This window comes from Danio rerio, chromosome 7, assembly GCF_049306965.1.
Source record: "Danio rerio strain Tuebingen ecotype United States chromosome 7, GRCz12tu, whole genome shotgun sequence".
NCBI classification, from domain to species: Eukaryota; Metazoa; Chordata; class Actinopteri; order Cypriniformes; family Danionidae; genus Danio; species Danio rerio.
The window spans coordinates 24,332,441-24,360,008 of NC_133182.1; the positions used below are offsets into that span (position 1 = coordinate 24,332,441).

Genomic DNA, 27,568 nt, shown 5'->3' on the forward strand with positions numbered 1-27,568 from the left:
ACTTTAGTCAATAGTATCTTTACAGTTGACGACAGTTAGGCAACACTGCCAATCAAAGAAGTACTAGCGATGTTGACACATTCCTTAGTATCAGGAGTCTTCTAAAACAGGTTCAAAACAGACATTCCACACACTCTACAGAAGCTGTTTTGGTTAATATCCATATGGTAAGTTGTGATGTATGGAATACTGTTTCCGTGTTCTAGCCGCTTCTCATTTGAATTGAGAAAATATTCGTCTATGGCCAATTTTTAGTCCTATCACACACATTAAAGTGAACTTTTTATAAAATCAGGCTTGCTGCATCACAAATACCAAAATTTTAACATTATATAAAAAATGAATCACTTTCTGGCTATTGGATATTAGGCATGGATAAATATATATTGTGAAAAGGATTTTTAGAAAGTATTACATCGCTTGTAAAGTTTGTTATTACCATTCATTTAATGAGTCTCCCCATACAGTTTGATATAGCGCTTGGACTCGGATGCCGCTTTGCGTGACGTCACACTTAACAAGCGGAAAATTAAATAAAATATGGACAAACCATATTTGTTACCCTGGACCACAAAACCAGTAATAATGCTGGGTTCATACCAAACACAGAATTAAGTATTTGCACGTGTAAAATGCTAATTTCAATACAAACACACCAATAGGGTTGCGAATGACACATTTCCTGCGAAATTCAACTCAGTTTTGTTTGAAATATTCAATTAAAGTGACAAATTTATGTGAGGTGAAAAACTCGAAACTAGAGCGAATGACAGTGCTTCACTATTGGATTATAAATATCAATTTTTATTTTATTCTATTTTTTTTGGAAGATATATGCATTATATGAAAGTTATAAATTATCTTACCATTGATGTATACTTTGTTAGGATAGCATAGGAGAGTATTTGTTCAACTATTTAAAAATCTGGAATCTGATGGTTCAAAAAACACTAAGAAAATCATCGTACAATCTCATTCGTACAATTTAGTACGATTTGCTTATCCCCCAATGACTGTTGGGTTTAGCGTTGGGGTTTGGTGCCACGCCTCCTTTGTAAAATCGTACATATTATTGTACGACTCAACTTCGAATTCACCGAATTCGTATAAATTAGCCACTAATCTGAAAAAACATAAAACGGTTACACTTCTTTGTAAGATCAGGCTGGAGAAAATCACCTATATAGTTGGATGCGTATTACTAATTAAAACTGAATTCCCATATAATCTTTACTTAATATTGCAATGATTTTTGGCGTAAAAGGAAAATCGATCATTTTGACGCTGAATGTATTTTTGGCTATTGCCAGAAATATACCCATGCAGCGTAAAACTGGTTTGTGGTCCATAGTGACATGGTTTTGTTTAAAAATGTAAGCCAATCATTGGTTTTGCTCATGTTTTACCTAATGGCGGTATTTTTGTGTACTTGTTCTGTAGAACAAAGCAAATATGAGGATCTTGACCTACACTAATGTTCATAAGATTTGATCAGTATGAAATTTCCTTTTATTATTTGAAAGACTAATCTGTTAAGCTTAAAATACGATAAATAATCAGAGGTCTTGCACTTTAACAGAACAGAGCTTACTTCTGCGTGTTATACAAACCAGTTCAGGACCAAAATTCATTTTATTATAGCCAATGAACATGTCCTCCACAGAGATTATAGGCTTTTCCTATGGAGGTCACTCTTTTCTTTGCATGACAGATGTACTAAGCTTTCATTTTGGGCATGTTAATATTTTAACCTTGCACTTGTACATTGTAAGCCCTCATCGCACTTTGTTTGGCTCTTGGACACTGACTCATTTGGTTTGGGTGCTTGGGTACTACTTTAACTCTGACAAGTGCTATTTCACACCGGTCCGAACATCTCACATCTAATTCTCTGAATGCTGCATGTCTTTGTAAGATATTTTGGATAATGGCACTGTGCTCATTTGTGTTGTTTTTGCATTGTACTTATTATACAGAACTGTTTACCAAATTATAATGTGTGTGTTTTTGTACAGCTGTCTGTTGGCGCCATTGTCAGAATGGAGGTGTGTGCCAAAGACCAAACACTTGCTCCTGTCCAGAGGGATGGATGGGACGATTTTGTGAAGAGCGTAAGTACACACAAACCAAGATTATTCATTTATTTATATTGCATTAGTCCGTACTTTTGGCAAGATTTCATGGATCAATAATAGTGTGCACCACATCAGCTTACTAAAAGCCTTGAACTGCTGAATGTGGGCTTTATGTCTGTGCACACTGCAAAAAATGCTGGGTTAGGCTCCACACAATTCATTCACATTGTTCTAACTTAGTTGTTTTTTACAACTTAAAGTGCATTGAACATAAAACAGTTGAGTCGTCCCCAAATAATTAAGAATTGTGTCGTTTCAGCTGATTTTATGTAAGTTGTTTGAAAAAGCAGCAAATTATATATTATTTGAGTGCATCGTGAATACATGGCGAAAAGAAAGAGAGGTTAAAACAACACTGCGTCTTATGGTGAAGTTTTGAAAAATGGATTTATTAGAAGTTTATTGGAATAAAAAAGTATTTACCCACTTTCCATGTTGTTACAAACATATTTCAGTTTCTATCTTCTACTTTATACAAACTACTTTTTTAAGATGTCGGAAACCTGTTTGACTTGTATTTCTATTTACTATTAATGTCAATGGCTTCCGGTTCCCCCTTAAAATATCTTTTATTTTACTGAAAACATGCAAATGTCACTTAAAAAGTTAAGCACTAATTGAGATTTTTCTAGATTAGATTATTGCAGTATGTCACTATGAGTGCTTCTTTCCATAGCGATCTGCATCCTACCATGTCTCAATGGAGGACGCTGCGTAGCTCCATACCAGTGTGAATGCCCAGCAGGATGGACGGGCACACGCTGCCACAATGGTATGTACTGTATGTGTGGTAATTCAGCATAATCACTGAGTAATTTTTGTATTTTACATAATTGATTTATTACATGTATGCTAATTTAGTAGTTAAATTAGTTGCTTAGTCAGAATAGGCTGCTACGTTGCGAATCTTTAATATACAAAAAAGTATTATGCACTTTATAGACAACTAGCACAGTTATGAATATTAACAGGGAAACCACTGTTTACTTGCATAATAAATGGCTTAAAGGTCCTGTGAAATTAAAATAAAACATTTTAGATGTTTGTTTAAGTATGTTAGTTTTAAGGAGATTGATAGGCTAGTGTGTTCCAAAACAGTGACAAAAATTGCATTTAGAAAAGAGAGAACTGATATAAACACCCAAAGTTGCAGTTTGTCACTTATGCCTAAATCAGGGGTGTTAAAACTTGGTCCTGGAGGCCCGGTGTCTTGAAGGCTGAAGCTCCAACTTGCCTCAACACACCTGTAAGGATGTTTCTAGAAAGCCTAGTAAGAGCTTGATTAGCTAGCACAGGTGTCTCTGATTGGGGTTGAAACTAAACTTTGCAGGACACTGGACCTTCAGGACCGAATTTGGACACCCCTGGCCTAAATGAATCATCACCTCATACTTTAGTTTCTCATCAAATCTTCTGACCAATCAAATCCTGTTTAGTATCTGACATGCCCCGCCCCATTCAAGATTCTTCTTATTTGCTTTTCATTTGATGCATAGATCTCAACCAGTCTAACTAGTAGAGCTGTAATAAAATGAAACACCGTTTTTTTTTAAGGGGAGGAGCCACTCCATGTTCCACCATCTCTTAATTTTTTCAGTTGAGATTACGTCAAACATTGAATTTCTAAAAAATGCACATTTCAAAGCACTTCACTGGACCTATAACCTCAGGAGCATGCAGTAAATCTTTACATTTTTTACTTATGGCTGCACGGTGGTGCAGTGGGGAGCACGTTCGCCTCATAGCAAGAAGGTCGCTGGTTCAAGCCTCGGCTTGGTCAGTTGGCGTTTCTGTGTGGAGTTTGCATATTCTTCCCGTGTTTCCATGGGAGATGTTGAGTGTAAGGGGGAAAACACATCAAACTTAATAAAACATTTGAGGGCACGGGGAATCAACTTAAAAGAAGAGGAATTCACTGTCTTTGACAGCTTGCAACATCTTCTGGCAAGTAACTTTACATGGACACCAATACTCAGATTTTAATAGGATTAAGACAATACTCTAATTAAGAGTCTAGACTAGAATGTAAACAGCGTTTTTTGATTACATTCGGCATACGGTATCAAATTTCGTTAAAACAACACTCTTCCACCAGTCTTACTACATATTCTCATCCAATACCTCAGCTTGTCACGCGGCATGAACAACATGTTCCTGAATTAAAGTGAAATTACCGAACTGCAGTTAAAGTCAACAAATTAAAAATGAAACACCCGAAATTACATAAAACTCCAGAGGAAACATGGATAGCTTGGTGACGCAGTGACGTTAATCGTATTATGTGCTATAACATGTTAAACGGGATCATGAAAGAAACATTCATAAAGCAACTCATGTAGACACCTTAACTATATTATAGTCTTATTCAGATTAAGGCAGATAATTCGATTACTGATGTCCATGTAAACATAGCCACAAGCCCCCACCACTGATCTATATAGAGATCAGTGACCCCAACTATAGAAAAAAATGTGTTTCCTGATTTTGATGACAGCCTTTCCACAGGTTAGTAGTAAGCTAATGTAATGTTAATTGCATAGTGCAAATCTTAAATGTATTCTAACAAACAAATGATCAAAAGAAACATTAATGCAATTCAATTAAAATAAATAAAATATGAATTGGCTTATACTTTAAAACTTTTTATATATATATAATATATAATTTATTTTTTTTTGTCAAATAAAAGATTTTTTTAAAGTCATCCACTATAATTTTGTGGCACTTAAGTATGGGTTCAGGCCCTGTTTTGGCACTGGTACTGTATTAAAAGTATTGATTTAGCACCGGTATTGAAATAACCCCAAACGATACCCAACCCTAGAAACAACCAATGAGGACGTAGAAACATCATCTGCTTTGTTAAGTCCTGACAGGCTGAGATGAATGAAACACAATTAGTGATAACCTCACAGCATTTAATTAATGCCAATTAACTAGAGTTAAACAGGACATCTGCCATTTCCCTCAGGCCATCTCTGATCTCGCAGGTTGGAAGTCTTTGGTCAATTATAGAAGGTGCTATTTGGGAAAATCTGTCTCACCGCTAATATGCGAAATGAATAAATCTTAAGAGTTTAAAAGTAGGGTGGAGTACAGGAGGGTTAAGTGATTACAGTTAATAGGGGGAGAAGGACCTCATAGTGGCTCATTCTCACAGGGTCATTCGGTTTCAGCCTCATATTGTTACCAGGCAACACCTGTGAAAACAGACCACTAATAGAAATATACAGTAGATCCCTGGAGCCCGAGCAGTAAAACACAACGCAATTATTGAAAACTCATAGGGGCACTTGGCTTGACGTCATGCACTGACAATAGTGTGATCTGAGGTTATTTAAACTGGGTTGTAATTAATACATGTCTAGTTTTATGTGTACTCGTTTTACTTGAGACTATAGTGTTTTTTTTTCTTTTTAAACTGACACAATACTTGAGTATCTAGAGGATTGCTAATTAATTTTAGTGAGTAAATTAAAAACTGAAAATGTTTAGTCGATGAAACACATTTATATATTAAGAACACAAAAAAAAAAAAATATATATATATATATATATATATATATATATATATATATATATATATATATATATATATAAATATAAATTAAGCATCACCAGTACCAAGACAGAGTTGCTGATTGATTGCATCAAAGCAAGCATGATGGCTGTGCAGACTGAAGTATAATGTGTTCTGTATGCAAAGTGTGTGTGTTTTACAGATAACTGCTTCTCATTCTGTGGTGGGCAGCATTTTCTTTTATCTGTCTAAGCCACTGTTGATTCATAGGTGGGTTTAAATGTTTGTCAGGACAAAGGTCTCTAGGGCAATGTTCTAGAAACGCTTGATTACTCAGAATGGCAGGGAATATCCCCTTTCAGGAATTTTCATAGTTGTGATTCAAAACAAATATGTGAATGTATGCAGTAAAAAAAGAAAGAATTCAGGTTCTCTTTTCTTAGATGGACAGTGTTTTGGCACACCAGGATGACAATTGAATATATATAGTGAGTTGTCGTAAAACATTCTCAGTGCAGAGTCATTTAATGAGATATTCTTAAAATATATAGTAAAATCTGTGCACTCATAAATGAGCATTCTGTCATAATTTACCCACCCTTTACGTCTTCCAACCATGTTCAAATCACAAAAAGATTTGTAGAATGTTTGAACCCTGTAGCCATTGACTTTCAGTTTTTTATTCATCTATGGAAGTCGATCCCATCGTTCTTCAAAATATCTTACTTTATGATCAATACAGAAAAAGGAACTCAAAGGTTGCAAACACTTGAGTTTTTACTTTGGGGTGAACAACCCCTTTCACATTGTAACTGTAAATATAAGTTCTTGATGACTTGTGAGTTATGTTTGGTTTATGGGGGTATATTGTCTGTTTTTTAGCGGTGTGTTCCATGCCTTGTTTGAATGGGGGCAGGTGTATCCGACCCAACCGGTGTCACTGCAGTCCAGGATGGGGAGGGTATGACTGCTCTAGGTAAGTTGTACACAAATAAGTTATTTATATCCTTTGTATGAAAATATTCTTCAGCATTTGTAATGAAGGGTAGCTAGTTGGAGCTGTTTGAGTAAACCCCACTCTCCTGTCCTCAAGAGGCGCACATGCAACTTAGGGCGTACTCACACTATGTATAGTTGCCTTGAACTTTGCCAAAGCACGCTTGCCCCCCCTTCCGTCTCCCCCCGACGGCCTGCACTCACATTGCATTTGAGCCTGGGCACGCTTACATCATCGATGATGTGCTGTTAAGTAAGTGCTTTCGCTTAGCACAGTGGAGATTTCGTCCTTATTAGTATGCATGCCTCCTATCTCAGAACCATTGAATAACACTGGCTTGATGGGTAGAACTGGAAGGGTTGTGATGGTGCCGTGACCCTGATCTGAGTGAGGTTTAGAGCTACAGCTTTTACAGCTTGTCTTTAGTGTTCTTGTTAGCAAGGCTTCCTCCCTTCCCAAGGTTATATTGGTGCCATGACCCAGATTGGAGTGGGTGTAAAACAAACAAACTAGGCTGCATTCTACTAAATACTTTATGCTCTGTTCTTTCCAGCATCTTTCTAACACATTGACTTGGACGTACGTAATTGATTACGCTGTGCAAGCAGGTCCGGCGTGTCCATAGAGGCGACCTAAATAGCAAAATAGAGAGCAAAATAATGGCGGCGTCCGCCACCCCCTCCCCCATCCTCACTTTTATCCGTGACAACCCCGCACAAACACCCCCAACACTAGTTTGCTAACGTTTTGTTTTTAAAAAATTCTAAAAAAAATTCAATTTCCCGCTAACATTTGAGCGCTGTCAAGCGCGTTCATAAACACAGCTGATTTGCCATAGTGTTCACCAGTTCTCAACAGAAATGACTGTGATTGGCTGTGAAGGTCATCAGTTTTTTGCACTTCACCGATGTTTACCACACTGTGAAAAAGGCAGGGTTTCACACAATTCATTCAAGTTGTCCCAACAAAAATCCTTTACTTAACACTTTTAGCAAATTTTTGTGGATTGAACATAAAATAGTTAAGTTGTCCCAATGAAATATCAAGAATTGTGATGATTCAGCTTATTTTAAATTAGTAGTTTGAACTCACAAAAGAAAAATATTTTTTTGAGTGTAGTGCAAACACAGACGAGCAATCCACTGATGACTCGACTGTGCATTACTGCTTTAAACCGATCCAGTGTCTGTGATTGCACTCATTGAAGAGCGGTGAACTGATGACCTTCACGGCCAACCACAGTCATTTCTGTTGAGCACTGGTGAACACAATGGCAAATCAGCTGTGTTTAAGATCGTGCTTAAATGTTAGCAGGAAATGGACGTTTTTAAAATTTCAGTACTGGGACAACACTATTACAGACAATATGAGGGTGTGCAACAGAGGACTGCATTGTTTTATTGCTCACCGGATTACATAGGCTGAAGCAGAGAAGCGTCCTCATGGTGTTTACCTGGTGCCATGAACTGAAGCCTAGAAGGACACTTATTATAGTATCACTCTTAAAGAGATTGTGATGTTGTTTGATGCCTAATATACTTTTAAGTGTTTAAATTAATCTTAACTGAATGATATTAAAGTGATGTTTACACCATGTCTGCATTTTGAAATTGCGACAACAGCTGGAGGTTTGTAGTCTACGCAGCATGTTGTTGCAATGATTACAGTGCTGATTATATGCTTCCGGGATTCTTCCCACTGCAGCCTCGCTTCCGTTTTTTAAAATAGAGGCCGTGTGAAATAAGCATTTGGGAAGCAGCCTTACGATTGAAGGATTTGGGCTCTGTCTCTTTACACTTTATTTGTCTACTTCACAAAGTGGAACACACATCAAAATGTGTACATAAAGTACATAAACCCAAGACAGTATTTCCTGTACTAGAAAATCTGATAAACCTAGAAGGAAGTTTACCAAGAATCACTAAGAATTCCCCATGATTATGAAAGCTGAGATTAATTGGATACATATGAGGAAGTACTCTGACACATCTACTTTCAGAATGCTGTGTCTCTTAAGTAAACACATTTCCTTAGGCACTGCAGTTGGTTTCAGTCCACATATTGAGTTGGCAGAGGGTTGCCGTCATTCCTTTCAGTTTCATCCTTCTAAGTAATTTGCTCTCTATTTCGCTGATTCGGTGCCAATGTCAGCCTCAAACACAGCCTCTCTCTTGAGTGCTATTGATCTGACCATTTTTTTTTCTATCAGTGTTTTTAACCAATCAGCTTGATTCCAACAACCCTCAGCTAATTAGATGCTGCTGTAGTCTTTTCCGGTCAGTGTTATTTAGTTTTTTAATATCCATCTATCTGATCTGAACAAGGTGGCACGGTGGCTCAGTGGTTAGCGCTGTCACCTCACAGCACTAGTGTTAAAAGTGCATAAATGTGAGAGTGTGTGGGTGTTTCCTAGTACTGATAGGGCATCCGCTGTGTAAAGCATATGCTGGAATAGTTGGCGGTTCAGTCGGCTGTGGCGAGCCATAGTAAATAAAGGACTAAGCCAAAGGAAAATGAATGAACTGAACATGTGAAATACAGTAATTATAACTGATTATAAGTCTGTTATAAATGTTTGATGGCTTTAGAGATTATGGTGGTCATTTTTGAGTGATGGTGGTTTCTACAATTTGACACTGATTTTCGATTATGAATTATTGTGTTTCAGAAAAAGAAAATCTGCATACTTTCATTTTTAACGTGCCACTCTACAAGGGTTTTGGAACAAGATGGTTTCATGTCAGATTATTGTACACAACACGTTGTTTTCTTTCCCTCAGAAAGTCCTAAGTGTTTTTGTAAATTAAAGCTGTATTTTTTCATGTAGAAAAAGAAACAGTATTAAATATATGCTGCTGCTATATACATGAACTTGTACGATGTGTAAAAATGTTGATTGTGATTGTCCATTGTACATGTATATAAACTGTTCTTCTCATGTTTTTATTAAAACTGAAAATACAACTATATAAAAAATGTAATTCTCATTCCCACAATTAATGATGAAGAATTCTTAATTAAACTTTCAGTTTGTTTTACTTGACTGTTTCACTTTTATTTATTTTTTGACTTGGATAATCTGATCGACACAAACATCCGACTTCTCATTTCTTTTATTGTTTTCATTTCATACAAAGCCAACATAAAATACATTACTGGGCTAAAATATTGAACTAAAAATAAACGTATAACTTCTGTTTCTGTATATAAACACAAAACAAAACATATAAATGTAGCTGTCAAAATATGAATGAGTCAGAGAACGAATTTCTGTTCTAAACCTAAACTTCTGAGGATTTCAGAAAGTGTATTCTCTGTCTTCAGCTATTACTGTGTGTTTTTGTTTTTCTTCATTTATGCGAGTTGATCTTCTCCTCCAGCTTGGATTGGTTAGATCCAGAAAATTCATCAACCTGCAAAACAAGTAAATCACAGTCAGTTACAGGACAATAGGCGATAACAATTCAGTTTAACTGCCAAATAATAGCTAACTTAAGAAACCATGGCAGGGTGATTTACAGTACCTTCTTTCCATTCTTGTAGAAATGGAATGTTGGCATGCATGAGATGCCACATAAAGCGGCCACATCCTAGACAGAGTGAAGAAGTGGAAGTCAAATTAGGTGATAAACATTTTTATTAGCTTCTTTTCAGTCTAGCGACTTTTAAAAGAGTTCTAAAAAGGTTAGTTCTCCCATAAATGAAAATGTTGTTATTATTTACTCACACTCAGCTTGTTCCTATCCCCTAATCCCTTCATTTGTTTTCAGAATACAAATACAGATATTTTATGTGGAATCTGAGAGCTCTGTTATCCTCAATAAACACCTGCAACTTTCAAAGTCCAGAAAAATACCACAAAAAAAACCTAAAACTTAAAAACAGTGTTGTGCTAGTTACTAAAAGTAGTTATTAGTTACAATTACTTAATTCAAAAATTAACTATATTACTTTATCGAATACTTACACTATAATAATGCATCACTGTTCAAAGTCATTTTTGAGTTACTTTTTCCAAAGAACTTTTTTTAATGCTCCCATTAATGCCCTTATAACGTCACTTCAGTGCTGCGTGGAGAATACACTGTTTTTCAGCTTCACAGTTTTAATTCATTTGCTTACTCACAACTAAAACACAAGACAAACTTGAACAAAAATTTATTTTTAAACACTAATTTAATTAAGTCAGACCAGTAGCACAAAAATAATAATATGACAAGGTGATAAACCAGCTGAATAATATATTCAGCAACAAAAACTAAAGTTGCTTCAGCCTCATAAAGTTTGCATTTAACCCTTAAACATGTTCCTTCACAGCCTAAGTATGAAAACTAACAACAAAATACAACAAACACAAGACCTTTATGAAATAAAATAATGAAAGAAATCAGAATTATCATTTAGAATCAATTTGGTGAAACTCGAAGCTTCTGTTATAGACAACCATCAATTTTTAAACAAAAGAAAAACATAACAGCTGCTCAAAAATGAAATCAATGAAAACATTTTCATACCAACCACAAATTAAACGTGGTATGTCAACAACTTATGGAAAGTAAGCTGTGTGTATTCAAAGTGCAAAATCTGCTGTTGTATAACAGCTATAAAAATATTAAAACAATATAAAAATAAATGACAGCATTTTTTTCTGAGCAGTACAAGACTGTAATCTTAATAACGTGTGCTGAAATATAACAGAAAAGTGTCACTAACCTAATCAGTTTTGTTATACAGATAACGAATGTGTGCTTATTTATTTAAAACAACAAACATAATAGAATTTGTAATAGTAATTAATAATAGTAACGTTAATAGTCTCTCTGTCTCTTTCACGTGCACCCCGTACCTCTCTTGCTCACTCGGTCTCTATTGCATTCACACTTGAGATACCTCGCTCGCATTTGGTCTCAGTTTTTGCTTGACTTTTACATACACAATGCGTCTTCTTTACGATGGTTGGGTGGTGTCCACCAATCCCACAATGCGTCGCCGCTGTAAACAGGAAGACTGCAGCCAAAATTAATTAACTTTCCAAGTAACTTAACCAAGTAACGGACAAACGCTTCATTCTGAAATGATAACGAAGTTACAATATTTAAAAAGTAATGCATTTCAGTATTAGTTACTGTCAAAAGTAATGCCGTTACAGTAACGTGTTCTTGCCCAACACTGCTCAAAACTGCCCATATGCCTTCAGTGGTTTAATCAGAATATTATGAACCCACAAAATTACTTTTGTATGCACATAAAACAAAAATAACTACTTAATACAACAGTTTCTTCTCCTCTGTGTCAGTATAGGGCGCATTTTCGTAGCTTTCAATTTTCAGATTGAACCGCTGAAGGCATGTTCTTCTAAGGACTATTTCAAGAACTTTGAGACTCCTGCTGTCTTTGGAGGATGAGAGAGCTCTCAGATTTCATCTAAAATATCTTAATTTGCGTTCAGAAGATGAACGAAGGTCTTGGAGATTTGGAATGACACAAGAGTTAGTAATTAATAGCCATAAAAAGTAATAATTATCTTTTTTTTTTTTTTTTTTTTTTTTTTTTTTTTTTTTTTTTTTTTTGCTCAACTAACCTTTCAAGAGCTCAAATTAACATCCACAACAAGACTGTGCCTGTCTGTTAACATGAACAATCCTTAATTTGCTCCGTTTTATATTCAAATCATCCCAATTGATATTGTGCAACAAAAGTCCATCACAAGAAAGCTTGAACTATAAAATGTGTGGACTGTTATCAGAGTCTTCAAACTGCTTTGCTTCTGACTTAAATGTCAGGCAAAAAAAAGCATGACATTTGAACAAATCTCTAACGTATATAAAGGGTTTGGCTTTCAAACAGACGCCGACACGTCCCACAATCTGCTTCACAGCACTGTAATAACAACAAGAGTTTGTAACCATAACAACATAGGCGACCATCAGAATCGTCCCATTCTGGCAGCGTCTCGATCTACCACTGATAAAACTGAATGACAGCCAATATCCTTTCCCGCCGCTATCCCATGAATCAAATAACACACTATCAGCTAACTGAAGGGTGTGCTGGGATGTTTTAATGTGTTTGCGTCCTTTACAAAACCGTGGGGCTGTCTGCGAGCATCCAGATACATTATACTAAACCAAACATCCTTGTCTGGAGAAGCGGGAAAATGAGAGCAGCATTCAAATGAACTCTGATGGTGAGTCTATGTAAAAGGTTTTTTTGCTCATTTGCTTTTTGCGTGCATTCATCTGTGGAGAAAAAAAGACAGCGGGTGACTAACCTGTGCATCATCCACATCCACCTTTAGAAACACCACATTTTTGTTCTCTGGTTTTTCAGACAGCAACTGTGGGATGGGAAAAAAAGAGAAGCGGTAGTAAAAAGCAAACCACAAAGCTTGCAATCAAAGGCCTTCCTTTGAACCTTCAAATTTCATTTCTTCTGTTTCATCTGTGAAATTTGCATGTGCTTTCTGTTCTTTTCTAAACCTGAATTCATGTGTGTTCAGTGACAGTTGAGGTAAATTGCCAGTTCATGTTTTTATTATTATAATTATTATTTACGTGGTTTACGCGTTTTTTCAGCTCCACTAACATGTCAAATAAGTTAAAAGGCTCAAATGCTAGATGTCCTATTTTTTTTGCATCAGACTAATATAAATGATTTTTTATCAAATTCAAGTAAAATGTGCCACTATTCTTTTTAGAAATGTGCCACTATTCTATAATACATGATATTGTTATCATTGACACTTTATAACAGTGGTTCTCAAAGTGTGGGTCGCAGGACATTACAGAGGGTCGCTTGGTGATTTCCATCCATTCCAAAGTCAAAATAAATTTGATTAAAGTATTAGAATTATCATATTTTAACCCTAACTCACAGAAGATAAAAAATGTAGTTTTTAATAGTAAAAAAACATGCAAATGAAAAGCCATCAATCTTTAAATATTTCTTTACAATTTTAAAAATCTTTAAAATTTTTCATAGGATTGGTGTGTTTACGTTAGTTTAACAACACAGCAATAGAGTCAGCTGCAGAAGATTGATTTTAAAGCACCATGTCAAACTATGACACCTTTATGACAATCAAATACATTTAAAATAAATACAGGCAACAACTGAACATTGAGAATGATCTCTGAGTGGTGGTCTCCAAAATTAAACCAAAAATAGACTTGTGCTGTAAACATTGCGTCCACTAGTCTCATTAGTTGAGGTTAATATTAAATGAAAAAAATCTGAAATTACTATAAAAATGATCTGGTTGTGAGACTACTGCCTTTTTTTGTGTTGTCAATATGTTCATGTTCATATAAGTCTATTGTTGTGTGTGCAACATTTGTATATTTATAACCACCTCAGAGAAGTTTGGGGGTCGCAAGTCACTGGCATTGTTATTTTAGGGGTCGTGGGCTGAAAAGTTTGGGAACCCCTGCTTTACAATACTGTGATTAATTATTTCATTTTAAAAATGCTTTAGAGAATATTCAGATTGTTATTTAGGCTTTAGAATATGGGGGATATTTCTGCCACCATAAAGCACAATTTATATATTTATGTAAATTGAAGAATAAAAATGTATTTTGCCTGCAAATTTTATTATATTTTAATGATAAAGATCTGTGTTGCTCACAAATGGGTAAAATCTTACTGAAGCATAGTGGCAACATACAAATAAATTATATTTTTGTATAGTTCAATCAAATTGAATATCTTCATAGGGTGTATGCAGAAGTACTTTTTAATTTTCTATAACCTGGGTCACGTGCTTCTGGTGAACAAAATTGGTGCCTTTAAGGTTTGTTTCCTTTAAAAATCAACTATCTCCACTGCCTGAACAATATAAAATATAAAGTGGGTATCAGAATGAGCAAGAAGCACTGCATTAAATTCCATTTTTCCACCACATGTCTTTAAAATATGAACATTTATTTTACCTCAGTATTTTCAATGGAGTTTCTGCACTTGTCTGCTGATCCTGACGATGCTAACGTTATCGGTTACATGGCCTTTCATCTCGTTTAACGTTTTAACAACTTAATGAAAGCTTATGTCTATGTAATTAACTATATTTTAATTACATTACAACATCGATGCTGTAAAAGGAACCGTATGAAATTTTAAAAAGTCACATTAACCATTCACCGGACGTTTATCGTTATGGGAAGTAACATCTTCGGTAACTCTAGCTGACATCTTGGTGAGTATCTCAAATATATAACGTTTATAGTAATAATTATTTTTACACTTTCCTTGTTATGATATCTTAAAGCCCTACTCATATATCATATTTTAAGAACGAATCCTCTATTTTGTTGTTGTTTATCTCTTTGTGTATCAGAACTGCCTCTCATTTGCATTTGGGTTAATGATGGTTTGGAAGCTATTCTCCGCCGGTTGCCCTGACAACACAGCACAACAACAGAACAGAGCAACTCCCAAAGATCCCGGAAGCCTCTATAGAATAAACACTACAGCCCTGACAGCTCCAGATGTCACTCTCGGTCCATTCAGTGCTGTATGAATGCTCACTTTAAAGTACGGCCCGATGGTCTGGCAGGGCCCGCACCATGTGGCCGTGAAGTCCACCACCACCAACTTGTCCCCGGCGTTTTTTAGGGCGTTGTCGAAGGCAGCCTGCAAAGAGAAGGTGAGGGTATAAAGTTAAGGGACTTTCCAAACGGACACACACACATTCCTTCCTGTTGAGTTACAGTGAGTCACGATGCTGACTAATAAGTGTGATGAGGCCTACTATATCAGATTTAATACCAAAGCCAGTAAAATACATTTAAATCATTAAACATGTTCACACAAGTCGCTTTAAAGTGATGGCTTTAGTATGGCTAATCTGAACAAATAATGTAAACAGACATTAAATTGGGGTAATGTATTGCATTATTTATTCATTTTTATTAGGATGATTTAGTAAAATTAAGTTGAACTAAATTTGTTTAAATTCAGACCATAAATCGAGTAAGATAAACGACATGTGCTCATTTACTGTAAATTCAGCCCATATCAAAAGAAGGAAGGTGACACTTTTGCTTTCAGTATTCACGATTCTGGGAAATGTAGTTTAGTTAAATTATACATAAGCAAAGCATACGAGTTTGTGTTTGTTTATTTCTTAATTCGGTTTAATCTTTAAGAAAACATTAGCAGTGTCGCAGAACTGTAAATCACATTTGAACTGTTTGAACACCAGATTTCTCATGGCTGGAGCAAAAACTTGTTATAAAAATGTTAGCATGTTTAGTTTAAGTCCATAGGCTATCTCATATAAAGAAGAAGCTATGGTTTTAAGGTGTTTGCTACTTGTTGGAACTTGTTTGTGTGGAGAAAACACTGAATCACTGAACTAAGTTACTGGTATTGACAACAGGGAAACATGTAAGAAGATGTTTTTGAGAAATGAAAGAATCCCAAGTGAGAGCTGCTAACTGATGTTTAATAAAATACTATATGACAGTTACGAAAATCTGTTAAAAGTGTAACATTTTATATTAGATTAACTTACCAATGCAGATTATTTCATTCACTGTATATAGGCTACAAGATTTAAATGACTGATTATTTGATGAGGTGAATCATGGCTGAAAACAATAAATAACGAGTAATTGTGATAAAAATACAGAAAAAATATTATACGTACATTTACTGAATTTTTTATTATATTCATGTTTAAATAGCATATTTTGTGGTTAATTATGGCTGAGATAAACATAAATAGCAATAACCTATACGCCTCTTTTTAAAAACTCCAATAAAAAATAAATCTTGGATGCCAAAAAAAGGTTCATAATGCGCGAAAACTAGTTTGATTTTCGCACTCTGCTTTGTGGTTATGTAGAAACCAAAACAGAAAAAATAAGAATATAAAAAATAGCAATACGCCCCCCTTTTAAAACCCATTAGAAAATAAAATTGTAATAAACAGCAGCAAAAGGTTTAGTCTCTTTTGTTTTATTGGAACGTTTATCACTCTTGACTATGTGGCAGGAAGAACAAAATAAGAGTAAAAAAAGTGTAAAAACCCACTAACTTTCCATCTCTGGACTCTGGTTTTGTGGTTATATAGAAACCAAAATAAATTCTTGCCTACAATGCTTTCGCCTATATGCACATTCACTCGGTTTATTTTTAGATCCAAGAATTAACAACTTTTATCATCATATTATATAACATTGTTAATTTTTTATATGCTATTTTATTTATACAGGAACAAAAACTCACATAATTAGATCACCTTAAATTCGAGGTAAAAGCTGAAATTTTAGCATTTTGTTCTTACCTTATCTTCAATTTCGAGAACCATTGTGATATCTAACGGACAACAGGGCGCGTTCTGCAAGCTTCCGCTTTATTGACAGCCTGTGGCAGGCAGCTCGTGTGTCGTTTGAGCCGTATATGAGCACCGGCACGCAGCTCCGCCTTCAGTTAAGACAACCATCCAATCATAGTCTGTAACCCTGCCCATCACTACACCCTACAAACATACAATCAGCTGAAATAGTTCAGAAAATGTCATATATGTATGTCATTTGCATCTTTGGCACAAATCCGTACTTCAAATCTGTTACGAGCAAATCAAATTTAGTTAGCAGGAATCACTGCTCTTGTTTCGTTTTGAGCAAGTCAGAATGACTTGACATATTCCGGGATTACTGTAAACGCCCTTACGTCACTGAGAATAGTGCTGGAGTAACGTTACTACTGATTCTCAATGTACTTCATGTTTGTATTTACACACACACAGTCTTGCACATTTATAACCAATCGAATAGACTAACATTCAGTACATTTGTCTGTCAACAGCTTTTAGATATCCAACACTGAAGAAATACCTGTTCAGAACTTACTCAATTAAATAGTTGAGCTATAGGGCTGAACGATATTTAAAAAAAATGATATTGCAATATTAAATATATTTTATATAATAATAAGGATATAGTTCCATAAGATGGTTTAAATAGCACTATTTGATAGTTGGTTTTCTGGGGAGTCTAATAGTAGGCTATACAGAAAATAAATAATCACAATGCAAATAAAATATTCATAAAATGCAAATAAAAAGTTTCCTGTTGAAATGTCAAAAAATCTTAGTATAAGTAAAAATATTGTTTTGTTTTCACCTTCAGGATTAAGTCAAAATGAAGAAAGAGTGTTTTTTTATTCAAACAAGCAACATTTTCTGTCAGTGGAGTAACAAAATAGCGTAGTTTTTGCTTTGAAATGTATATATTTGTAATAGAAACAATACAAAATTAAGGCTCTTTTTGTGCATAAATCGTTTAAATTGTATATAAATATAGTAATTAAAATCAATTCCGTGGATGACTATAATTTTGACTGGACATTGCATGCGGATGCGCACATTGCGATATCAATGCTTAAACGATGTATTGTGCAGCCCTAGTTGAGCTAATATTAAAAAATGGATATTAGTCAGGCGACTTCTGTATTTCATTTATGCGAATAAGCGTGACTCATTTCTGTATGTACCTTAAAAAAATATTTTTCTGCATATTCATTGTTCAATAAACCGAACCTTTTAGACAACAGGACAGTTTTAATTTCCGGACAGGACAAGTATAATGAGTTAGTAATAATACCATTCTTAATGAAATTCATCTCTTGCTGTTGTTTAACGATGTCCTCTAGTGGTTGTAACATGCAATTGTCAGTTTATCTATGAAAATCTATTTTTAAATTAATATTTTTTTGAAATATCTTAAAAATCTCTCATTTAAATTAATATTTTAAAAGGAAGCTGTACAATACTATTTGTGCATAACATTAGATTAGTCAGTACTGAAGCCAAATCTGGAGCTTATCTAACAAAATAACTTACGATAACAGTAAAAAAAAAAAAAAAAAACTAGTACAGCCAAATTTATGTTATAGAAAAAATATAAATACAAATAAAAAAAGAGGAAAAATGAAGAGAAGCAAAAAAATTAAATAAAAATTGAAAATTTTTGTTTAAATTTTGTAGGTTGTAATTATTTTTTGCAATATTTTGTTTGAATTTAATTGTATTATCTTTAAATTTCAAAAAATGTTCGGTGACTAAAATATTATTTTAATAAATATATCTGTTTAATAATTCTGTTTTGTTAAAATGCACCAAAACACATTGCCTTTACTCACTGAGAAATGGATACAAATATTCATTTTCAAAATGAGGTTTGTTCAATTATGCTGAGCACTGTATAAATATATATTTTCTATATATAAAAAATTCTTAAAGTTGATATTTAGCCATACTATGTTGGCATTTTATATCTAATTTTTACGTGGTGGGTTGTTAGCCTAGCGATACATATATATTCTGTGAATTTTCTGTGCCATAATTAACAGTCCAGTCCAATAGATTTTTGTATGCATCTAATGATCTGAAGACATAACTATGAGCAAACTATGCTTTCTGTTGTAGTTGTTTTGTCTTCTTAAACTTAAAGTTCTGAGACTTTTACATATTTTATAGATTTTTTCATAGACCAGTAAACATGGGAGGCTTAACAACAGCTGCTGCTGTTTGCTGTAAATGTAATTTGAAACCTGTCTGGTAACAGTTTTTTTTTTTTAACACACAATCCATCACAATCATGTCTTAAAACAAAGTCTTATGTTGGATCCCACTTCCTCTTCTGGTTATTTTTGCATTTCTTTGAAACTGCTGTGGGTTAACTAATATCACAACATTTAGATTCTTGGAAATCTTTTAAAAATCTTTATAAACATCCAAAAATCGCAATGAGCAATCGGATTGAAATATTGAACATGATTAACCTGACAGAGTATTTGAAATAAAGTAATCACTAAACAACTTTGTTTATGTAACTTTATTTGTAAACATATTCAGTTAAAACAGTTAAGATCATGACACTTTTACACTGTAACATTGTATCTTCCACACAGTAATGCTTTTTGCCCTAATTGTACAAATGTGTCACACTGTCACTTATTTGCATATAATATTTTCATTTTAAGATGGGTTTCTGAGCCTGTTTCAGACTTTAACAATAGCTTTCCCAAGTCCATCCCCCTTCAGCATCTTCATAAAGGCGATCGGCAGCTTGTCAAAGCCAACAGTGACCATTTCCTTTGTCTTTAGTTTGCCCTGCAAGAAAACAGTTAAATAGATTTACAAAATAAACCCTCTCGTTCACAGGCTGGTGCTATTATTAAAGTGTAATGGCATTGAATTACCAAAGCATTCGCTATAATAAAGCGTTGATTATTGATATAAAGCAGACATGTTCATCTTTAAAGCAGCCTACCTCTTTCATCCATGTAAGCAATCTCTTGACTGACTCCTCATCCTTTTCTTTATAGTTTGTCACCATAAATCCTTGTATTGTCAATGACCGTACAATTATTTCATGGTGAGGATAAGGACCTGTGATAGAAATGAAATACACTGTTACCCTCTCAAATCCTCTTCTGTTCTCTAGTGTTTGCTTTAAATGGATGCTTCACTTAAAACCATCTTTTACATCAGTGTTTCTCAACCACATTCCTGGAGGATTACCAGCTCTGCACTATTTCCTAGTCTCCTTAACCAAACACACCTGAATCAGATCATCCACTCATTAGCAGAGACTGAAAGACCTGTGATGGTTGTGACAGACAAAGGAGAGATCTAAAACATGCAGTGTTGGTGGTCCTGCTGGAACGTGGCTGAGAAAAACTTGTTTAGATGACTTGTTCCAAACCAGTTTGAGTTTTTTTTTTTTTTTTTTTGAACAACAGAGGTTAGCAACATTCTTCTAATGATCTTATTCTGTGTTCAACAAAACAAAAAAACAAGGTTGGTTTGGAACAAGTCAAAGTTAAGTCAATCATTACAGAAATGTCATTTTGAGTGAACTATCCCTTTAAAAGCATAGTTTTTTCCCTAAATATACAATGATTAGCAATACAAATTATTAACCCCCCTGTTTATTCTTTTTCCTAATTTCTGTTTAATGGTGAGAAGATTTTTTTCAACACAATTCTAAACATAATAGTTTTAATAACTCATTTCTAATAACTGATTTATTTTATCTTTGCCATGATGACAGTAAATAATATTTGACTACATATTTTTCAAGACACGTCTATCCAGCTTAAAGTGACATTTAATGGTTTAACTAGGTTAATTAGGTTAACTAGGCAGGTTAGGGTAATTAGGCAAGTTATTATATAATAATGGTTTGTTCTGTAGACTATCGAAAAAAATATACGCTTAAAGGGGCTAATAATTTTGACCTTAAAAGGTTTTTTAAAAAAATTAAAAACTGCTTTTATTCTAGCTGAAATAAAACAAATAAGACTTTCTCCAGAAGATAAATTATTATCAGACATACCGTGAAAATTTCCTTGCTCATTTTAAGAGGGGTTTCATAATTCTGATTGCAACTGTATAAGTACACCCCTCATGAATCTCTCTTTTAATTTCTTTTTTTAAAGAAAACTATACAATATTATATTTGTGCATATACAAGAGATCAGCCAGTACTGAAGCCCAATCTGGAGCTTATCTAAAAAAATAACTTGCGATAATGGTCCAAAAACTTAGAACACCCAAATTTGTATTTTACAGAAAATTGTTAAATACAAGTTAAAAAAAAAGGAAAAATCAAGAGAGGAAATAATTTTTTTTTAAATAATTGTGATTTATTTTTTGCAACATTATGCTTGAATTTTATTGTATTATCTTTCAATTTCTTAACATGTTTGGTGAGTAAAATATTATTTAAATAAATATTTCTGTTTAATAAATTTGTTTTGTTTAAATGCACCAAAATACATTGCCTATATTTACAGAGAAATGAAGAAAAACATTCATTTTCAAAATGGGGTGTACTCATTTATGCTGAGCACTGTATTTTTCTAATTTTTAAAAGCGATATTAAACACTAAAATCAGCTAAACAACTTTGATAGAAAACCAGATGATCATCTTATTATTCATAAATATTTGTTGATATCAGTTTCCATTAAAGTATGAAATGTAAGAAGGCCTTATCAGAGACATCATAATGCAAAATATATAAAGTGGGAAGAAACATATCAGTAAACCCTGTCATATCACTTCAGGATCTGTTCTTTTCTACTGTATGTGCTTCATTTATGAAGTGTTTTTACCTAAAATGTCTTTAAAGAGGCTAAAAAAATAGTTTGAGCAATGTTTATCATGTGGAGAAAATTTAAGCTATTTTTTATTTTATTTATCTGCTACTCACTATCATTTAGATTTTAAAGAGCAACAATGCTGTCTAGGTTATTTGATTATCTTAAAATGTCTTGAGTATTGCCCTCAGGCTATACTGCTGTAAACACTTTCTCTGAAAAGTAGATGTGATGAGACCAGTTTTCTTCTTGGTTTGTGATCTTTGGAATTAAGTCTGTTTCCTTTGGTTCTCTAGCAAATGATTTGCATTCCCAAAGAAACCTTGGTAACACTTGATATTAGTTATTGTATTTACAAACATGAACAAACAGTTAGTAATACATTTATTACAGTATTTGTTCATCTGTGTTTTTGTTTGTTAATGTTATTTAAGCTAAATAGCATTAGTTCATGTTAACTCACTGCGCATTAACTACACTGTAAAAAAATCCATAATTTTATGGTTTATTCTGGCAGCTGAGGTACCAGAAAAAAAAAACTTAAAATAACGGCCATTAAATTTCAGAAATTTACCGTAAAATAATGGATATTAAATTACAGAAATTTACCAGAAATTAAAATTTAAGGACATTTTTTGTAATTTAATATCCGTTATTTTACCGTATATTTCTGAAATTTAACAGCCATTATTTTACTTTTTTTTTCCAGCACCCCAACTGCCGGAAATAAACTGTAAAATTACGTTTTTTTTACAGTGTAATGTTAACAAGCACAACTTTAGATTTTACTAATGTAATAATAAATGTTAAACTATGTTTATTAATTATTCATACTTAGTTATTGTTAGTAAATACATCGATTATCATTTATTAATAGACCATTATTCTAAAGTGTTACCAAAACCTTTTTAGTGTTTAACCATGAAAGCTGTAAAATTTATTTTCTCTTCAACCTTGCAAGTGAATGCAAAGTTTGTCAGAGAAATGCAAATATTTGGAAGGAAACCCAAAGCATTTAAATATAATTCATCCTTCCATGTCCCTTTAGAGGCTCAGTCTACAGAAATCAAACTTACACATCTGTGGTGTAGTGTCGTTATACGTGGCTATTGCACCACAGACAGCGATACGACCACCGGGCTTCATGTTTTTCAGTGCTGCAGTAAACATGGGCCCTCCCACCTGTAGAACGTTACACACACACACACACACACACACACACACACACACACACACACACACACACACACACACACACACACACACACACACACACAAACAAAACATATTTAAGATGTGACCAAACATGATAGTAGATCTGAGAGCTTTTAAAATCTTAGAAACAGCATGTATTTTAGGCAAAAATGTTAATTACATTCTTGAATTACAATTCTCGATTACATTCTCAATACAGATACTGAATTCTATAATCGCGATGATCATTTTTTAATATATTGTGCAGCCCTACATGCTAGTATCATTAAAGTCTTACGCTCTCAAAGTAGCAGTCGTATCCTTCAGGTGAAGCGTTCTTCAGTGCTTCCTCCAGTGAGGGCACGGTCTTGTAGTTGAAGGCCTGGTCAAAGCCCAGCTCTTTCAGGTACGCCACCTTGTCATCACCTCCTGCTGAACCCACAACCTTGCAGCCTTTGATCTTACAAATCTGACCCACCACTGTACCTACAGTACCTGCTGCCGCGCTCACTAGAACCGTCTGACCGGGCTGAATCTTACACACCTCTTCTAGCCCATACAGAGCGGTTAAGCTAGAAAAGAAAACAGACAAGATTTAGAAAAGTTAAGTATATTTTTACTCAAGACAAAGAATTCTAAATATTGAAGTGTTGCTTTTGTGATTGTATAGTTTCTAGTAGTTTTTTTTTAATTTAACGCAATCTTACAACAATTTGTAACATTTTAATTTAAGCTAATTTGTATGATCTCATTGTACATTTTAGTTTGATTTGCTCATCCCTTAATGATGGCTGGGGTTAGAGGTGGACTTTGGGGATTATAAACAGACAATACATTAACTAGTTACATTTTCTTTAGAAAACAGGCTGAAAAATGAACAGAAACATTGATAGCTGATTATTTATAGTGATATATCCTGATTTTGAGTTTAAAGTTGTTCTTTTAATAATGAGAACTAATTAAAAAAACTTCAACTAATCATTTTAGCAGTTAGCTGAATACAATGTACACTCACTGGCTACTTTATTGGGTACACCTGTCCAGCTGCTCGTGAACACAAATTCCTAATCCGCCAATCACATGGCAGCAACTCAATGCATTTAGCCATGTAGACAAGGTCAAGACGATCTGCTGCAGTTCAAACTGAGCATCAGAATGGGGAAGAACGGTGATTTGAATGACTTTGAACGTGGCATGGTTGGTGGTGCCAAACGGGCTGGTCTAAGTATTTCAGAAACTGCTGATCTACTGAGATTTTCACGCACAACCATCTCTAAGGTTTACAAAGAATGGTCAGAGAAAGAGAAAATATCCAGTTCTATGGGAGCAAATGCCTTGTTGATATCAGAGGAGAATGGCCAGACTGGTTCAAGCTGATAGAAGAGTAACTCAAATAACCACTCGTTACAACCGAGAAATGCAGAAGAGCATCTCTGAACGCACAACATGTCAAACCTTGAGACGGATGGGCTACAGCAGCAGAAGACTACAACCGAGTGCCACTCCTGTCAGCTAAGAACAGAAAACTGAGGCTACAATTCACAAAGGCTCACCAAAATTGGACAATAGAAGATTGGAAATTGCCAATATCGCCATTATTTAATCTTCTCAGTATATATAGGCTGTTTTTTAAATAATCATCCAACATCAATTATTCTCTGAGGATCCATGATCTATGTTCTATTTATGTAGAGGTCACCAATCTTGGTCCAGCAGCTTCAACGCACCTGCCTGAAAGTTTCAAGTATACCTAGTGATACCTTGATTAGCTTGTTCATGTGTGTTCGATTAGGTGACCTCTGTTCTAATCAGTCTGAAAGAGGATTTTATCTAAATCTGTTTATAATAGTAAAATGTAACAAATTTACCCAGGCATTCCTAGGGATCCAAGGGCCAGAGACATAGGGATGTCAGTGGGCCATTCGGATACTATCCGGGTCAGGATGGGCCCCCTTGGGCCCTTTGCTTTGGTTACAGTGTGTGTCCTCCAGCCACAATCAGCAACCACATAACATCCCTCAGGAAATTCTGGATCCTTGCTCTTCAGCACCCTGCCAATCAAACGATGAGTGAGATTTATTTCATTATATCATTTGTTTTTATTTGTGAACTATTTCATCATTAAACCCAGCCTGAGGTTCAAAGCATTAGTTTTTCCCAAAAACTCAAATTTACTCACTACTTACTCACCCACAAGTGGTTTCAAACGTTTATGAGTTTCTTTATTCTGTTAAATGCAATATATATATATAATGAAAATATATATCTTATATTACTATCTATCATGCGATTAATAGTCCTGACCAAAGATTAAATGTGATTAATCACATTTAAAATAAAAGTTTGTTTTGACATATTATACCCTATGTGTGTTTGTTATATATATTTATTATTAATATATGATGCACACACATACATAAAAACAAAACCATTCTAAACACTTTAATTACATAGATATGTAAATTTATATATGATTTGTATCACATACACATATCAATTATATCTAAATATAAATACACTTTTTTTTAAATGTATGCATTCATAAGTGTATTTATATACACATAATATATATACACAACAAACTTTTATTTTGGATCTGATTAATTATTCATTTTAATTATTAGCAAAATTAGTTGAAAAAGTTTTCGGTCATTTTTAACATCTGAACTTTGCTTTATTTGTTTCTTTAAATGATATGAAATGAATCCATGAAAACCACCCTATGGCTGCAAATAAGAACACTAAACAGGACCAATACAATCTTACAATACAATATTAATGGCAAAATGATTTCCCTTACTTTGCCAGTTGAGTTCCATACTGTACATCTCCCTCTTTCAGAAACATTTTACTCAAAGATCTGCAGAAACATCAAGAAATATGAGCTATACTTGACACACCACAAATAACAGAAAATGACTGTAAACAGAACTAAGACATATTCCAAAATAAAGCGAGTTTACCTCATGTATGGATCAAGACTGAAATAAATCGCCTCCACAAGCACATCTAAATAACAACAACAACAAAAATGTTGATAAATCAGTGAGACATTGCACATGTAGGAAAACAATGTACATGAATTATCCATACCTCCATCCTGAAGCTCTGGCAGATCTACTTCTTTCAGCTCGAAGTTACTTTCTTTGGGAAAGCCCTCAAAGTGTTTCTTGAGGATCCACACCTTTGCTTTAACCATGATTATAATTTGCACAAGCTCAGTTATTCAAACTGGAAGTGGTTTTGGAGGGAGAGCAGAGCTTGCTTTTATTGTAGCCGCAACAATGAACACTCTTACATAACAAAACAACTTTATTGACATAAGTGACACTGCAACTTCCTATAACCTCTATACCTGTAATCAGGGGCGAGGTGCTGAATGTCTCACCTGAGCACACCAAACATTATTGACCTTCTTGTTTACAGTATTTAAACATTGTACGCTAATATTTAATAAACTTGTTCACACTGAAAAACAAAGGTGTGTAAGCATGTTATGTTATCATATCTAACTTAAGTTGTGTTCCAAGTTTAATGAGATTCGGCTTGATCTTTAAAGTCAGTATAAATTTAAATAAGTTGTAATACCTTACTCATTTAAAATTGAGGCGTTTCTAAATTTAAATTCTTCATAACATAGTTGTTCGTATACGTCACAGTCTTCTAGGAATGAAATAGTGGCCTCAGTTTCCCTCAAACGTCACATTTAGAATGTAATCAAGTGTGTTCTAGATAAAGGAGGTATTACTTTTACTGTCTATGTCATAAAACATGCAGGGCTGAGTATGCAGGGTTTAGTTACTCTCTACAGATTCAATCTTAGTATCAATTGTTCAAAATGTTTTTTTTTTTTTTGTAAATGTAAACAAATATTATCTATTAAATGGTTTGTTGAGGAGATAACTGTATTATAGTGTCAGAAATATGTTTTTTATGCAAAGTCAGTGTGACTTTGAAATGACTTATAACCATGACGTTGCGCTTTTATTCTACAAACATTCATCTTTTTGTTGGGCCTCTAATGAGACACTGGACTCTCCCACACCATTCTAAAGGATTAATTTAGAAATAGCCACGATATGGCAGTGTTCACAGAAGGGATACTTGGGTATAATTCAACAATCACACACAAATAATTCTGATACAGGTTATTGTAAGGTTGTTTCTGTAAAAGTTTTTTTTTTTTTGTTGAACACAAACAAAAAGCCGTTTTTCTATTTGATTTTATTAAGTATTATATGCAATATTATTCCATAATATTTCAAAATGTTTAGTTTTTTATTCTTGTGTGATATTATCTAACTGATGCATGTACAGCATTATATTAACAGTTGTTGTTCCAAAAAAAAGTCCAACAAACACATTTATATTCTAGTTGCAACTGACTGAATGGGGAAATTAATAAATAAGCCAACAGAGAGCTTCAAAATTTCTTAAGTGTAAAAAAAACATTGATTAGCAAAGGATGTCAGAATTTTTGTGTGAACTATTCTTTTAAAGAATTGCTAATGAGTAGGAACAGACAGAATCTCTGGACGTTTTTTACTATTTCTGCACAGGATTTTGTAAAACATCTGTGGATTTATGTGGAATGATTTTTGGGAGTATC

General features: G+C 34.1%; 3 protein-coding genes across 10 annotated transcripts in view; 1 reads left to right on the forward strand and 2 right to left on the reverse strand.

The window, feature by feature from the left end:
• The window catches only part of svep1 (sushi, von Willebrand factor type A, EGF and pentraxin domain containing 1), a 105,905-nt gene extending 96,215 nt beyond the window's left edge, over positions 1-9,690 (forward strand). For 4 of the 7 annotated variants that reach the window (XM_690650.10, XM_009303134.4, XM_073908389.1 and 1 more), the window contains 4 exons: positions 2,016-2,111; positions 2,812-2,907; positions 6,538-6,631; positions 9,321-9,690. In XM_690650.10, coding sequence (XP_695742.6) covers positions 2,016-2,111; positions 2,812-2,907; positions 6,538-6,631; positions 9,321-9,351 — 317 coding nt within the window. In that variant the 3' untranslated portion in view covers positions 9,352-9,690. Of the gene's footprint in view, positions 1-2,015; positions 2,112-2,811; positions 2,908-6,537; positions 6,632-9,320 lie in introns of those variants that run through there. The other 3 variants (XM_021477789.2, XM_021477790.2, XR_012383277.1) reach the window with 2 other exon arrangements.
• A 60-nt stretch (positions 9,691-9,750) lies between these two features.
• txnb (thioredoxin b) lies at positions 9,751-17,024 on the reverse strand. The gene is given in 5 exon segments (NM_001002461.1): positions 9,751-10,065; positions 10,177-10,242; positions 12,924-12,989; positions 15,179-15,283; positions 16,941-17,024. Coding segments are annotated over 5 exon segments (324 nt in total). The 5' UTR covers positions 16,965-17,024; the 3' UTR covers positions 9,751-10,002.
• A 2,455-nt stretch (positions 17,025-19,479) lies between these two features.
• ptgr1.2 (prostaglandin reductase 1, tandem duplicate 2) lies at positions 19,480-27,374 on the reverse strand. Of its 2 annotated transcripts, XM_690280.9 has the most exons (8): positions 26,053-27,374; positions 25,923-25,968; positions 25,760-25,819; positions 24,828-25,010; positions 23,258-23,531; positions 22,842-22,947; positions 19,933-20,051; positions 19,480-19,772 (listed from the first exon to the last, which is right to left on the reverse strand). In XM_690280.9, the coding sequence occupies exons 1-8, from the start codon at positions 26,156-26,158 to the stop codon at positions 19,662-19,664; spliced, it is 1,005 nt and encodes a 334-aa protein (XP_695372.2). In that variant the 5' UTR covers positions 26,159-27,374; the 3' UTR covers positions 19,480-19,661. The 2 variants fall into 2 exon arrangements, with proteins under 2 accessions (XP_695372.2, XP_073764509.1); XM_073908408.1 differs by having other exon boundaries at positions 25,923-26,821.
• Between the last annotated feature and the right edge of the window lie 194 nt (positions 27,375-27,568).

Coding starts and splice junctions, on each gene's coding strand:
- ptgr1.2 (XM_073908408.1), bottom strand. CDS start 26,158: ATGGTTAAAGCAAAGGTGTGGATCCTCAAGAAACACTTTGAGGGCTTT. Junction 25,820..25,922: donor AGTCTTGATCCATACATGAG/GTAAACTCGCTT, acceptor ATGTTTCTGCAG/ATCTTTGAGTAAAATGTTTC. Junction 23,532..24,827: donor GGATCCCTAGGAATGCCTGG/GTAAATTTGTTA, acceptor TTTCTTTTCTAG/CTTAACCGCTCTGTATGGGC.